At 43.6% G+C, this 12,780-nt stretch overlaps 1 protein-coding gene across 1 annotated transcript; it reads right to left on the bottom strand.

Annotated features, from left to right (window-relative positions):
• Nucleotides 1-889: 889 nt before the first annotated feature.
• LOC145391695 (uncharacterized) lies at nucleotides 890-2,209 on the bottom strand. The gene has a single exon (XM_080266237.1). The coding sequence runs from the start codon at nucleotides 2,207-2,209 to the stop codon at nucleotides 890-892; it is 1,320 nt and encodes a 439-aa protein (XP_080122363.1).
• Nucleotides 2,210-12,780: the final 10,571 nt, after the last annotated feature.

The raw sequence follows: 12,780 nt of genomic DNA, 5'->3' as shown, positions 1-12,780 counted from the left end.
TTTATGGGACAATGACCAGATTTTGCTTCATGTCGAGTAATAACAATGGTCTAGTATTTCGGGACGGAGTTGGTGATGGTACATAATAATTTTGGACACCATTAGAACAGCGTGGTTAAGCAAAGCCTTTGGGCATAACTCAAAGGATCAGAAATTTACTGAGTGCTTTAACATTCGAGAATTTATTTCACTTAGAATACTCAAAGGGTTCTCAGCAATAGACATAACAGTCTGGTCCAAGGAAAGTCAAAGAAGTATTGGCTGAGAGCTTCTCAATCTTCGGAAGTTTAGTGCTTCATATACTGCAATTTGGGAGAAAATGTTGAGGCTTTACTGGAGACAGGACAGACTGGAACTCACCAGAGGAAAACAAAACGTTAGAAGGATTAAGTTGTAATATGATGATCAAGTATGTCAAAACTGCTTCGTAGGTTGTCAGGTGGATCAAAGAATGGAGTGAGTGCCAGAGGTATAGTAGGACTCGCGTAAATTTGCGGCTGTGGTGTGGCCCGCACCTGTGTACAGTGTTGCCACGTTTTCTATACCATTCTCTCTCTCTCTCTCTCTCTCTCTCTCTCCTGGCGGGAAATGTGAGCCACCCTGAGTACTTTTGATTCTTTTATAAGTTATTTATAATTGTGCTTTCATTTGTTAATTTGGTATTGTTATATTTAGTGATATTTATCATTTTTTGTATACGGCGACAGATGACCCGTTATTGCAGTACCATGATTGATTTTCATTCATTCATTCTCTTCCCCCTTCCTGCATCTCTTTCTCAGCCTGACAATAGGCCTATTCCTCTATCTCTCACAGAAGGCAGAAAAACAGAAGAAAAAGAAGGAAGAGAAACATGAGGAAGAAAAGTGCAAAAAAGAGGATAGAAGAGTTATGATGTATCCTCATCAGAAGATGTGAGAGTGATAGTGAAAGAATCGATGTATTGGTCAATCACCACATCTCTCCTTTCATCATCCTCTTGCAGTTTTTCTGCGTGCCGCACAGCATTCTTCCAGTTGTCTGCCGTGACGTTGTTGAGTGACTCATGGACGAGTGGCTTCAGATCAGCAATTCTGAACGTATTTCTCTTTGACACGTAGCCTTTAACCTGTGCCCAAATTAGCTCGATTGGGTTATATTGGCAGTGGTAAGGGGGTAGGCGTACAAACCTATGTCCATGTTCTGAGGCCGTCTTATCGATTACGTAGTTTGTATCGGCAGCTGCGATGTGGCGAGTCACAAGGTGCAGGAGTTGCGATTTGAAGAGACCGTCTGGCACTGTAACACCCTTCTTCTCCAGCCATTCTCGGATCTCCGCTTTCTTGGTTGCAGTAGTTGGTGGTTTATCTATTTTTCTCGAGTGGTAGGATGCATTATCCATCACTATAACAGAAGATGATGGAATGTTGGGTAACAGTTGATTCTTAAACCACTTTTCAAAGGTGTCCGCATTCATCTGTTCATGATAGTCTCCTACATTCTTTGCTTGGAAAACAAGGGTTGCTCCAGGAACAAATCCATCTTTGGTTCCTGCGTGCAGCAAAATCAAGCGGGAACCCTTCCCTGTGGGCACCCTCACTCCCACGGCCTTGTTTGCATTGCTGTCTACCCAGCATTTGGACACAGAGTAATTTTGATTGATCCATGTCTCGTCTAAGTAGACAATGGTTTGGCCTGAACTTCTAAGCTCCTTCATTTCTTTCAAGAAAATGCACCGTGCATAAGTTATATCATCTCTTTCCATTAGGAATCTCCGTCCATCAACATTTGCATAACGAAAACCGATTTTCTTAAGAACTCTTCTTAATGTCTCACGGCTGCCAGGATACGAAAGATTGATCTTAATTTCTGCATAAATTTTTTCAAGTGTTGGGATTTCCTTCCTCTCATAAAAACTCAGAACTGTTCTTCGTAGCACGCCTTCATTAAAGTTATCAAAGAAATCGGTCATTGGTGCTACACGTTTCCTTTTCTTGGGCGACTTAAACTTGGGACATTGAATCTCCTCATTCTCTCTTGCATCTTTAGAGATTTTTTCAACTGCTCTCTCGCTAATCTTCGTTGCTGCAGCTGTACGAGAGACGACCTTTGATAGGCCTTGAAGAACTACTCCCTTCTCCTTCTCCTCCTGAAAATACTGCCTTACATTGAAGACAATTTCTTTAGCCTGGCTGTGTAGAGGCGAGGAATGGGCTGATTGAGCTACCATGCTGTCTGTGCAAAGGACATGAAGGAAGTGACACGAGGTCACCACCAGGAAGCTATGCTGTCAAGGCCACCGACTGGGTGTGGAAGTGTTGCCGCTCGCGAGTGAATAATGTTTTTTTTTTTTTACTTCTGTATTGGCATATGCCTACTATTTTGTCCTACATATTTGCTTATGATTATAAATGTGATTATTCCTTTCCCTTAAAATTACTGTAAAAGCCAGTAAATGTGAGCATTTTTCCCTAGCAACACCTGTACAGCTATGCTTGGGTCAATGGAGGGGTACGTACTTTACCTTAGGCCAGACTGGGTGTGTCAGTGTTGCCACTCACAAGAATTTTATGAATTGTTTCTTTTACTTTGGATATTGGCATATTTCTTCTTTTTTCAGGCTCATTATCTAATATCCATAACTGTGATATTATTACCCACTCTAAAACTACGCTAAAAACCATTAAAAGTGACTACAATTTCTTTTAGCAACACTGTACAATATGTATGCCATGTTTCTGTGTTACTGTATAAATATTTTATGCATAATAAGATTACTGTTGATTCATCCATCAAAATACACAAGTGTAAGTTTTATTCATCTGAATTTATCGAATTTGTGATGCCTTGTACATAAATAGCTTCCGTTTCACATCGCAAGTTGGGGAAACGTGGCACCATTGTACACAGGTGCAGGCCACATCACAGCCGCAAACTTACGAGAGTCCTACTGTAGGAAATATTAAAATCTCCTGCAGTGATGATTCTGGGAATGCTATTCATAGGCTGCTTCCCCTAGTGAAAGGGAGGTAGCCGAGATAGGACGACACACTCCCAATTTACCCATCGACACATACACATTCATTCACTTCTTAACCCCGTGGGAAGAAGGGACAGGTCCTCACTGAACCACACCGCACGAGGGTCAACTGTGCAGTGCAGTCAACAATATCCGCAGCAGGGCCCGACAGCAGAGCTGGTTTACCCCTGCCACATCATAATGGAAACATCCCCTTACCCGCACCTGACCTGATCAGCTGATCAGACCAAATGCGGGAGAATATCCCTTCAGGGCTATGTCATTTATTCATTCATAGTTTCACTCCAATCATTCCTCTCACGCACAGTCACTCTTCCTTGCTCAACAGATATCCCTCTCGCATCCAACGCTCTCTTCACACTGTCCATCCATCCTATTCGTTGTCTTCCTCTCAGCCTTACACCTCTCACATCTGATCCAGTTATCTTTTTCACCAATCTCTCATCATCCATTCTCGCCCAAACCATCGCAACACCCTCTTCTCAACGTGATCAGCCATCTTTGTCTTTGCACTTCATCATTTCTCACTCAATGCCATGCGTCACTCCACACATACTCCTCAGACACCCCATCTCCATTACATTCAAACTTTTCCTCTCTGCTGCTCCCACATTCCACGTTTCAGCCCCATATAATGCAGTCAGTATCACAACACCCTCATACAGCACAAAGGGAAAAATAGTATCCTATATTACAAGTGGTACTGTCAAAGAATTCTGGACAGTCAGGTGGTACGACAAGAAAGTGCAGTACATGCAGGACAATTAACCCCTACACCGCGGGCATGTTTACCAATGTTTTTCGTGTCCCACGGGGTTATTCGGGCTCCGACAGACTCTCAAAAAATATTTGCCAAAAATCAGTTATTAGTCCTAGAATATTAAAATTAAATATGCTTATGGCACATACCTTCAGCTTTCTCCTGGAATGTTTGTTGAGCCTTCGTAGTTACCGTAGGACTTGTGGAGACCTCTGAAGTAGGGTAACGAAGTCTCCACTTTACACTTCCCGACAACCCGTAATATGATTACAACAGCCAGATATAAACACTATAAACACTATTCTATGATTTTCAAGTAGTTTGGGATCCATACTCCAAAAAAAAAACACTGTGAAAGCAATGGAAATTTCGAGCGCGACTGATCGTCGCACTTGCGATAGTTCGCTCTTGGTACTCTGTCATTTATTATTCATAAAACCCCTCACACTTTATATTTCTATTACTATATCACACTTATATATATCTGGAGTCTTTCTCCATAAGTTTCCTTCAGTCGTATTAGTTTATTGTCACTGAAGTCATTCAATTTTTCATTCAGTAAAATACATAGAGAGCCACGGATTCACTTTCACTGTTATAACATAAATTATTTGTACTCATATTCTTATGTTACTAATTACTTACATTACTATTTACATCTTCTATTCTCTTTTCAATATTTACCCTTCTATTTTACTTACACTATGTTATTCACTGTCACTTTCAGTAAGATAAAACTATAATACTGTTCAATCATATGTACTGAACATCCATTGCTTTCACCTGCTATTTACACATTATTTACTCATTATTTACACATTACTTACACATTATTTACACATTATTTCCAAATTATTCTGCTTTCACACTTGCACTGTTAGAACTGCTTCTGGCTGTGGTAATCGAAGAAGCAGGTAACACAGAGGGGAACCTGGCACTCAGCGCACTGCCAAGAGGTGCGTTTGTGCTCAGGTGTGCGGCGGGCGGTATGTGCACATACCTGACACCTGCGAATCGCAGCCTTCCTTTTCCCTGTGGCAGGCATAAGCTCAAGTCTGTGCCGATCCATATACGCCCTCTGCTCAAGTCGGTCGGGAAGTGTTACTGGATGGCGCCTTGGAGTTGCTGCTGTCACCCTACCATATCTTTCCAGCAGCTGCTGGACACAAGTCCTGGCGAACAACCTCAGGGAGAAGGACTTGGGTGACTTGACCTTCATCTTGTACAGGATGAAGGCGTTCAGCATCGTCATATCTATGAGATGCAGAAAAACTTTCCTGTACCACCTAGTATTCTTCCTGAGGCAGTCGATCTCACCAATCATCATGTCGGACTTGTCCACCAGCCACATGTTGATATTATAGTCCAACACAGCATCAGGTTTCATCACAGGTTCGCCTGTCCTACGGTCGACCTTCCCACTGTCTCTCATCTCCCCCTTATGTACGGTGGTGTGCATGTGCACGACCCTCTTGTCATGCCACCGTATTGCCAGAATCTTCTCAGACTTGTGTAGGTGCACGTCTCCTCGTTGCGAGGTTCCTGCCTCTGGGAATTCGGGGAAGTGGGCACGATTACTTTTCACAGTGCCGCAGGAGCTAATGCCGTGCTCAGAAAGGTATTTGGCAAGTTTCGGTGCTGTATACAGCACATGATTCCCACCAAAATACTTTTCTAGGAGCACTTTCACTACACAGCCTGAGAAGCCAAGGGGGTGTGTTTTATTCAGATCGACAGTGCTGGCTGAATATATGACGAAGTCAAGGATGTACCCCGTCTTACAGTCGCACAGTACAAAGAACTTAATTCCAAAGCGATGGCGTTTGCTTGGAATGTACTGAACAAACCGAAGACGTCCTCTGAACAAAACCAAGGATTCGTCAATGACAACCTTCTGAAAGGGGTGGAAGAATGACATAAACTTATCCTTCATTCTGCTCAGAATCTCCTGGATCTTCCAGAGTGGGTCGGTTTGGGAAGGTACATTGTTGTCGGCAAAGTGCAGGTTTCCCATGATGTTCCGGAAGCGACCTCTGGCCATGTACTTATTGAAGGTGGGTGAGGGTAGTAAGGGGTCCATGGACCAGTATTCTTCCAACTCATGCTTCTTGGAGTGTGGCATGAGAAGCATGAGGGCAAAGAACACATACAGCTCCTGCACTCCCAGCATGGACCACTGTTGCATCTTGGCTGCACCTGTACCACTTGCAGCACGTTGTGATTCATACCTGTTGGTCTCATCACATATGTGCTGCATGACTTCGTCATCTAGGAAGGCCAAAAGGTAGTCCACACACTCAGCATTTTCGTCAATAGTGAAGGCAGGCTGAACTCCTGAGGAGCTCTCATCAAATACTAAATTTTCAGGCACAAAATCTGACCCTTCCGTCCACGCGAAGGCGTCCAGGATTCCCTGTCGTGGCGGTGTAGGGCAGGTGGTGGTGGTGGTGGTGGAGGTTGGCTGTGAGGCAGATTTATCTCGGTCAAGGTCACTCGCACTTACCCTAGGTTGCCGTACAGCACTAGCAGCCCTTACCCTACTAGCTGCACTACTTTTCACTCTCCTTGATTTACCTCTACCTCTACGGCCTGCTTTCACTGTTGATGCTGGTGGTGACTCCGACGACGAAGACTCCGGAGATAACTCAACCGACGATGATGAAGAAATGAGTGAAGTGGGGCTTGGGGAACAGGGAAGTGAATGCACTCGTGACTCATGGTGGGCTGGGTCATGTGGGGGCATTGTTCTGGGGCTAACACGCCGCCTTTTCACTTCCTTCCCAAATTCCTGTCCTTGCTGCACTAAAGGCTCCTTTCCCTTGGAGCTAGACACTAATTCTGACACTGAAGCACTCGTTGTAGCTGTTTCTGGCATGATAACCTCACCCGGCTCATCACACGATTCACCTGAATTGTCAAAATCACTGTCCATCATAACCATGGACAATTCTGCCAGTTCATGTGCCACTGCAGAGTCACTAAGGCCTTTCCTGCTTCCCTCACTACTTTTCTTAGGGGTAGAGGTCACAGGGCCCTTTGCAATGGGTGCAGAAGTGGCAGGAATGGCGGGGCGCGAGTGTGACATTGTTTCACTACAGCGGAGGACAAGGAACTAAATGCCGCAGCTTATCTGAGAAGGGAAGGGTTGACAATGACACTTAGGCTGACTGCTGCTAACTTACATGCTAATTTTTTATAGGTAGAAAATCTCGGCAATACATAAAGAAATAGGTAGTTCCAGGTGAATGTAAATGTCACTTAGACTTTTCCCTTCCTTTCTGATATACATTTTTATTACAGACATCGATTACAAGGCATAATTCAAAGGGGAAATTACCGTGGTAATGTAGCAAATGAATGCACGTGAGGTGTTGTCAGGTGATAATTAGCCAATTCCTGGTGTATAACACTATCACTTACCTGTTTTTTTTTTTTTTTGGTATATATTATTTTGCGTAAGTATAGGGCATAGGGCTTATTTCAATGGATGAAATCTGTGGAAAAATCCGGGGGAAATTTACGTATCGCAGCGCGGTGTGGGAGGTGAGAGGACAGGGTAATGGAGGGCAGGTAGGGAGGGGAGTCACGAAGGGAATAAAATCGCTAAATTGTCAACAATGGATGGGAGTACAGATGAGATTTGGAGTGCTGACTAGTGTTGGACACTGGCACTACTGATAGATGATACAAGCCACTACTTGAGAGCCCGGGATAATTCAAAATAACACAGAATCACAAAAGTGACGCCCCGCGGTATGATCCATTGTGGCCGAGCATCACGAAAGTGATGCCCCGCGGTTAAGGGGTTAAACATGTGAGGAGAGTCGTTATTATTGTACGGGGTGGTCCGTAAATACCACTCCACAGGAAGCTCATCTGGCGGTATCTTACATTATGTGTTGCCTGGACGGCTCTGTCTGCTGGTGAGTGTTTGTGTGGCAGTGGTAGTAGGAAATTATTAAATGATGCAGGGGTGTTATTTGTAACAGACTTAGTCGTCCCTGGATCATACAGAAAATCGTCCAGAAGAGTGGGAAAAGAAATGTTATATATGGGCCACCTTGTATGTAGGGACAGATATTAATGAGCTCTCCTTTTAGATCATCCCTCATGGATTACAGCGTCAGGCTAAAGAGACACAAGTTTTAATAAGGTTTCACTTCTTTGCGCATACCCTCAAGTAAGGAAGTAAATGATTCAAGTTACTTGTCTCTTTTAGGCATTGTAGTTGTCACTGATTATATTCACGCTAATGTCTTGAAATATTCATCTGTCAGACAAGCTAATGATAAGTTTTAGTTAATACGACTGTGTTGAAATAACTTCAAACATACAGTATATGAACACGTAGCTGATAATTTTATGGTAGTTTTCAGAGAGAGAGAGAGAAAAAAAAGTCTTCTCATAGTCATACTATTGATATACAAGACCAGTTCGGGGAAATTGGACCTGTATTTCTCTGATTATAGGTATAATATAATTACACTTCGACCTGGCAAATGACGGTCAACTCTAGATATTTGTAGTGGTGTTTCTGTTATGTCAGAGGTGCCCGGTGGTGTGCTGTACCAGTGATAGAGTTCTAGTACAATCATGGAGATGTTTTCCTACTTTCACACTCTCGTCGAGCATGTTATAACTATTTCCGGCAAGTTGCCACCTTGTTCCCGTAATTCAAGCGGTGTCTGGCCGTCTCGTATACATGCAATGATAGGGGTTGATTATAGTCACACCAATGTCTTGCTAGTCATGGATAAAGTACGTTGGAATCCCTGATCGTGTAGTCGTTAATTCTGTCCATAGCCCTTCTAATAAACACGCACTTGCAATATACATTCGCTTTTGGTACAGCACTGTATTGTTTCTATAATTTCATCTATGTCTTGCTGATGGCATAACTGTGGGAGGCCCTGATATTATTGTTTTTGTTATTATTACATCAGGACATTTTCCAATAACTGCATAAAATAATCGGTGAAGACATCGTTAACCATAACTACAACAACGTGATCGATTAGAAAGTTTAAGCCTTTCCTCTCATGTCATGTAGTGATACAATCTTATATGCAGCCAAATTTAAAATAAAAGCCTAAACTCATGTTAGTTTAATTACATAACTTCCTCGATGGTTATGTGTGTCTGTGATATGAACTGTACTATTATATCCAGTATATAACTGCGAGAAAAAACATCAATTAAGGCAGCTCCATCCGTATGTCCATCACTTATTTTGCAGTGAAAGATTCTACAGTGGTATACACACACACACACACACACACACACACACACACACACACACACACACACACACACACACACACACACACACACACACACACACAATACGTTCATTGGCGTAGGTTTTGCAACCACCACCACAAAAACTAGAACTATTTCCTGTGTTTCTACATTTCAACGCTCTCTGTCTGGGCATCCAGCAATGATGGAGCCAAACATTACAGTCACACCCAAAGCGGTACAGGAAAGGGACAAGAACGACCATCACCATCAGTTACCAAGAACCTCCAGTTTACGACAAGCAATTTGCATCCCAATCCACGGACGACCCCCTGCCAGCACCATCTGTTTGTCGTAAAAGGAACTGTATGTCCAAAGCCCAGTGATGAGATGGGGCTGATGTGCTCAGCTGACTGGGCCACATATCTCTTCTGTATTTTCTTCTCTTTCTCTTTGTAGCTCTGTTTTTTTTCTCTTCTGTTTTTCGACCGTTGGTATAGGAATGTTTGGCTGTATTCTTTTCTTTCCTATTCCCCTGTCTGGGTTCTGTTACACGGGGACAAGCATCACTGGGTGTATAGTTTTGCTGCCCAGGAAATGTTGTCTACAACCACTCTTCCTATGATCAAACCCATTTGTGATCATCCAGCATGCGTCGTTTGCGATGGTTAAGTTTCCGAAAACCAGGCTGAGTTCCATAAACAAGAAGAAGAAGGAAAAGAGGAGAAGGAGGAGGAGGGGGAGGAGGAGGAGAAGGACGAGGACGAGGAATAGGAAGGATGGAGAAAATGAAGAAGAGGAGGCATATTAATAATAATAATAATAATAATAATAATAATAAGAAGAAGAAGAAGAAGGAAAAGAAAGAGTAAGAAGAAAAAGAAGAGGAGGAGGAAGAAGAGAAACAGGAAGACGATGAAGAGGTAGAAGAGGAAGAGAAAAAGAAAATGGACAAGAAGTTGAAGAAGAAGAGGAAGAAGAAAGAAGAAAAAGAAGGTGACAAGATGCTGTACCAGGAACACCATGTGCTAGGCAGTGCTGTATTGGGCCGCCATTCTGTGCTGCCACCGGCCTCTGTTGAACAGTGGATTACAACGCATTTATGTCTTATTAACTTTTTTTTTTTCTTGCTAGTTTTCTGAACGAATTTGGTTATATCGGCTCCCTCCTCCCCCCCCCTCTCTGTCTGTCTGTCTGTCTGTCTGTCTCTCTCTCTCTCTCTCTCTCTCTCTCTCTCTCTCTCTCTATATATATATAGATAGATAGATAGATAGATAGATAGATAGATAGATATATATAGATAGATAGATAGATAGATATAGATATAGATATGGATAGATAGAAAGATAGATACTGATTTCAGGACTCCATATTATAATAATACAACTCATAGATAGATAGATAGATAAATAAAAGCACCGAGCCAGAGTGTGAGATAGGAAGTGTGTCAGCGAGAATCAAGCAAAAGGAAACTAGCTTGCATCTCTTAAGTGAAGGAATGCTAGAAGTGCACCGGAAGCTGTACACACATACAGACATACAGAGTTCTAGAAGCTTCCACGACAGTATAGTCCACGTGACACGACCCTTGCTAAACGAGAATGTAGGAATCAGAGATCAGAAAGGGGCTAGCCTTAGAATCGACAGGTAGTGGAGAGAGCAAATAAGAAGAGGGGTCTGACGAGACTTAGTAAATTAAATTCCTGTGTAAGACATACGCTGCTCAGTTTGGACTTTCTTTGAAGATAAAAAATCAAGATCGACTCCCTGTATTCATCTTTAACTCCTCCTGCTCTTCGATTAGCACAATAACTTTAATCAAAACTCAAGACGTACATATTACAAGACCAAAGAGACACACTGTAGACAGATAGATAGATGGGTAGATAGATAGATAGATAGATGGATACAGTAGATAGGCAGATAGATAGAATGATAGATATACACACCGGTATATATATATATATATATATATATATATATATATATATATGCAGGGAGGAGTATTGAAAGTGAGAGTGGCGGGAGTGAGTCATCGCTCTCCCGTGGAGGTATGAGGCAGCGGGAAGTATCACGTGGGCGAGTGAGGGTGCATCCTGAATCACATGGGGTTGTGATGGAGGGGGAGGGTGGAGAGGAACCACTCCCCAGCACGTCTTATGCTCCCGAATATACCCAGACACGTGGGCGAGTGAGGGTGCGTGCAGAGTCACATGGTGATGTCATGGAGGGGGAAGGTGGGGAGGAACCACTCCCCAGCACGTCTTTTGCTCCCCACTATTCACAGACTTCATCCCTACAGCCCCCTAATGTTTCAGAAGGCCGTAAGGGTAACGGAAAGGGAAAGGGTAAAGGCCGAGGGAAGAGGAGTGCAAGTGGGGAAGCCCTCCGCACTCCTCCTCCCCAACCTTCCCCACCAGCATCTCCTCCCCACCCAGATGAAGACGACGATGGGGATGAAGGATTTGTGAGTTGGAATTGGGAGGAGGGGAGTGATTTTTCCCCCATCATTCACTCCTTCACTGAGCAGGGGTGTGCTGGCTGTACTGCTCCCGGTATTCACCCAAATTCCACCAGGCTGGATTTTTTCCACATTTTTTTCAGTGAGTCATTTGTGGAGGAAATAGTGAACCAGACAAACCGTTTCGCTAGCAGCCAGTGACGTGAGAGTGAAAGACTGGGCACAAGGAGCAGGCATTCTATCAAATATGATCACTCAGTCTCCCTTTCAGAAATGTTTTTATTTTTTGCCCTGGTACTTTTGATGGGTATAGTACGAAAGAACAGAATTCCGGCATACTGGACAAGGGACCCTGTTATGCTGACACCAATATTTGGCCAAGTCATGAGCCATAATCGCTTTCAGCAGATTCTAAGTCGCCTCCACTTTTACGATGCTGATGATCCTGCAAATGCAAATGACACAGATAAGATGAGGCGAATTAAGTTGGTCTTTGATCACCTAAGGCAAACATTTCGTTCCTCATTTTATCCCTATAGAGATCTCGTCATAGATGAGAGTCTCGTGTTGTGGAGGGGCAATATTTCATTTTGGCAGTACATACCCAGCAAAAGGCACTGTTTTGGGTTCAAGATCTTTGTTATGTGTGACTGTAGGACTGGTTATGTGCAAGACATAGTCTTGTACACCGGTGCACAGACAGACATAATAGAAGATCAGAGTATTGGACTGTCTGGAGCAGTGGTCACGTCCTTTACCTGGACAACTGGTACACTAGCCCTCTTCTTGCTCATTATCTACACAGGCATGACACGGGTATCTGTGGTACCGTAAAGGTGAACCGGCGTCTCATGGCCAAGGTGGGGCGCAAACTTGACAGAAATGAGGTTGTCTTCTTCCAGGCCAACAATATACTTGCAACAGAACAGTGTGGAACCACAATCGAGAAGTCAGCCTCTTGTCCACGGTTCACCGCCCCTTGATGCACCGTACAGAGTCCGTGGATTACCGGAGCAAGAACAGGCGCCACATATGGAAACCTGAGTGTGTCATGGACTATAACATAAACATGTGCCTGGTGGACCAGTCAGACTCCATGATATCCACGGTCGAGTGTGCCAGGACCACGATGAAGTGGTACAAAAAGCTCTTCTTTCACTTGCTAGATATAACTGCCCTGAATTGCCACCACCAGCACGTCATGACAACAGGAGTTCAGGAAACCTTTGAAGGGTTTGTGAGGGAGCTAACACGAGAGATTTTTGCCCGGTATGCGGTTGAAAGGCCCCAACACCGCACATG

The sequence above is a fragment of the Coenobita brevimanus genome, chromosome 19, assembly GCF_032717465.1.
Source record: "Coenobita brevimanus isolate Jiangsu-jjx chromosome 19, ASM3271746v2, whole genome shotgun sequence".
Classification (NCBI taxonomy): Eukaryota; Metazoa; Arthropoda; class Malacostraca; order Decapoda; family Coenobitidae; genus Coenobita; species Coenobita brevimanus.
Note: the sequence above shows the minus strand (reverse complement) of the source record. Positions and strands in the feature narration are given on the sequence as shown.

Coding starts and splice junctions, on each gene's coding strand:
- LOC145391695 (XM_080266237.1), bottom strand. CDS start 2,209: ATGGTAGCTCAATCAGCCCATTCCTCGCCTCTACACAGCCAGGCTAAA.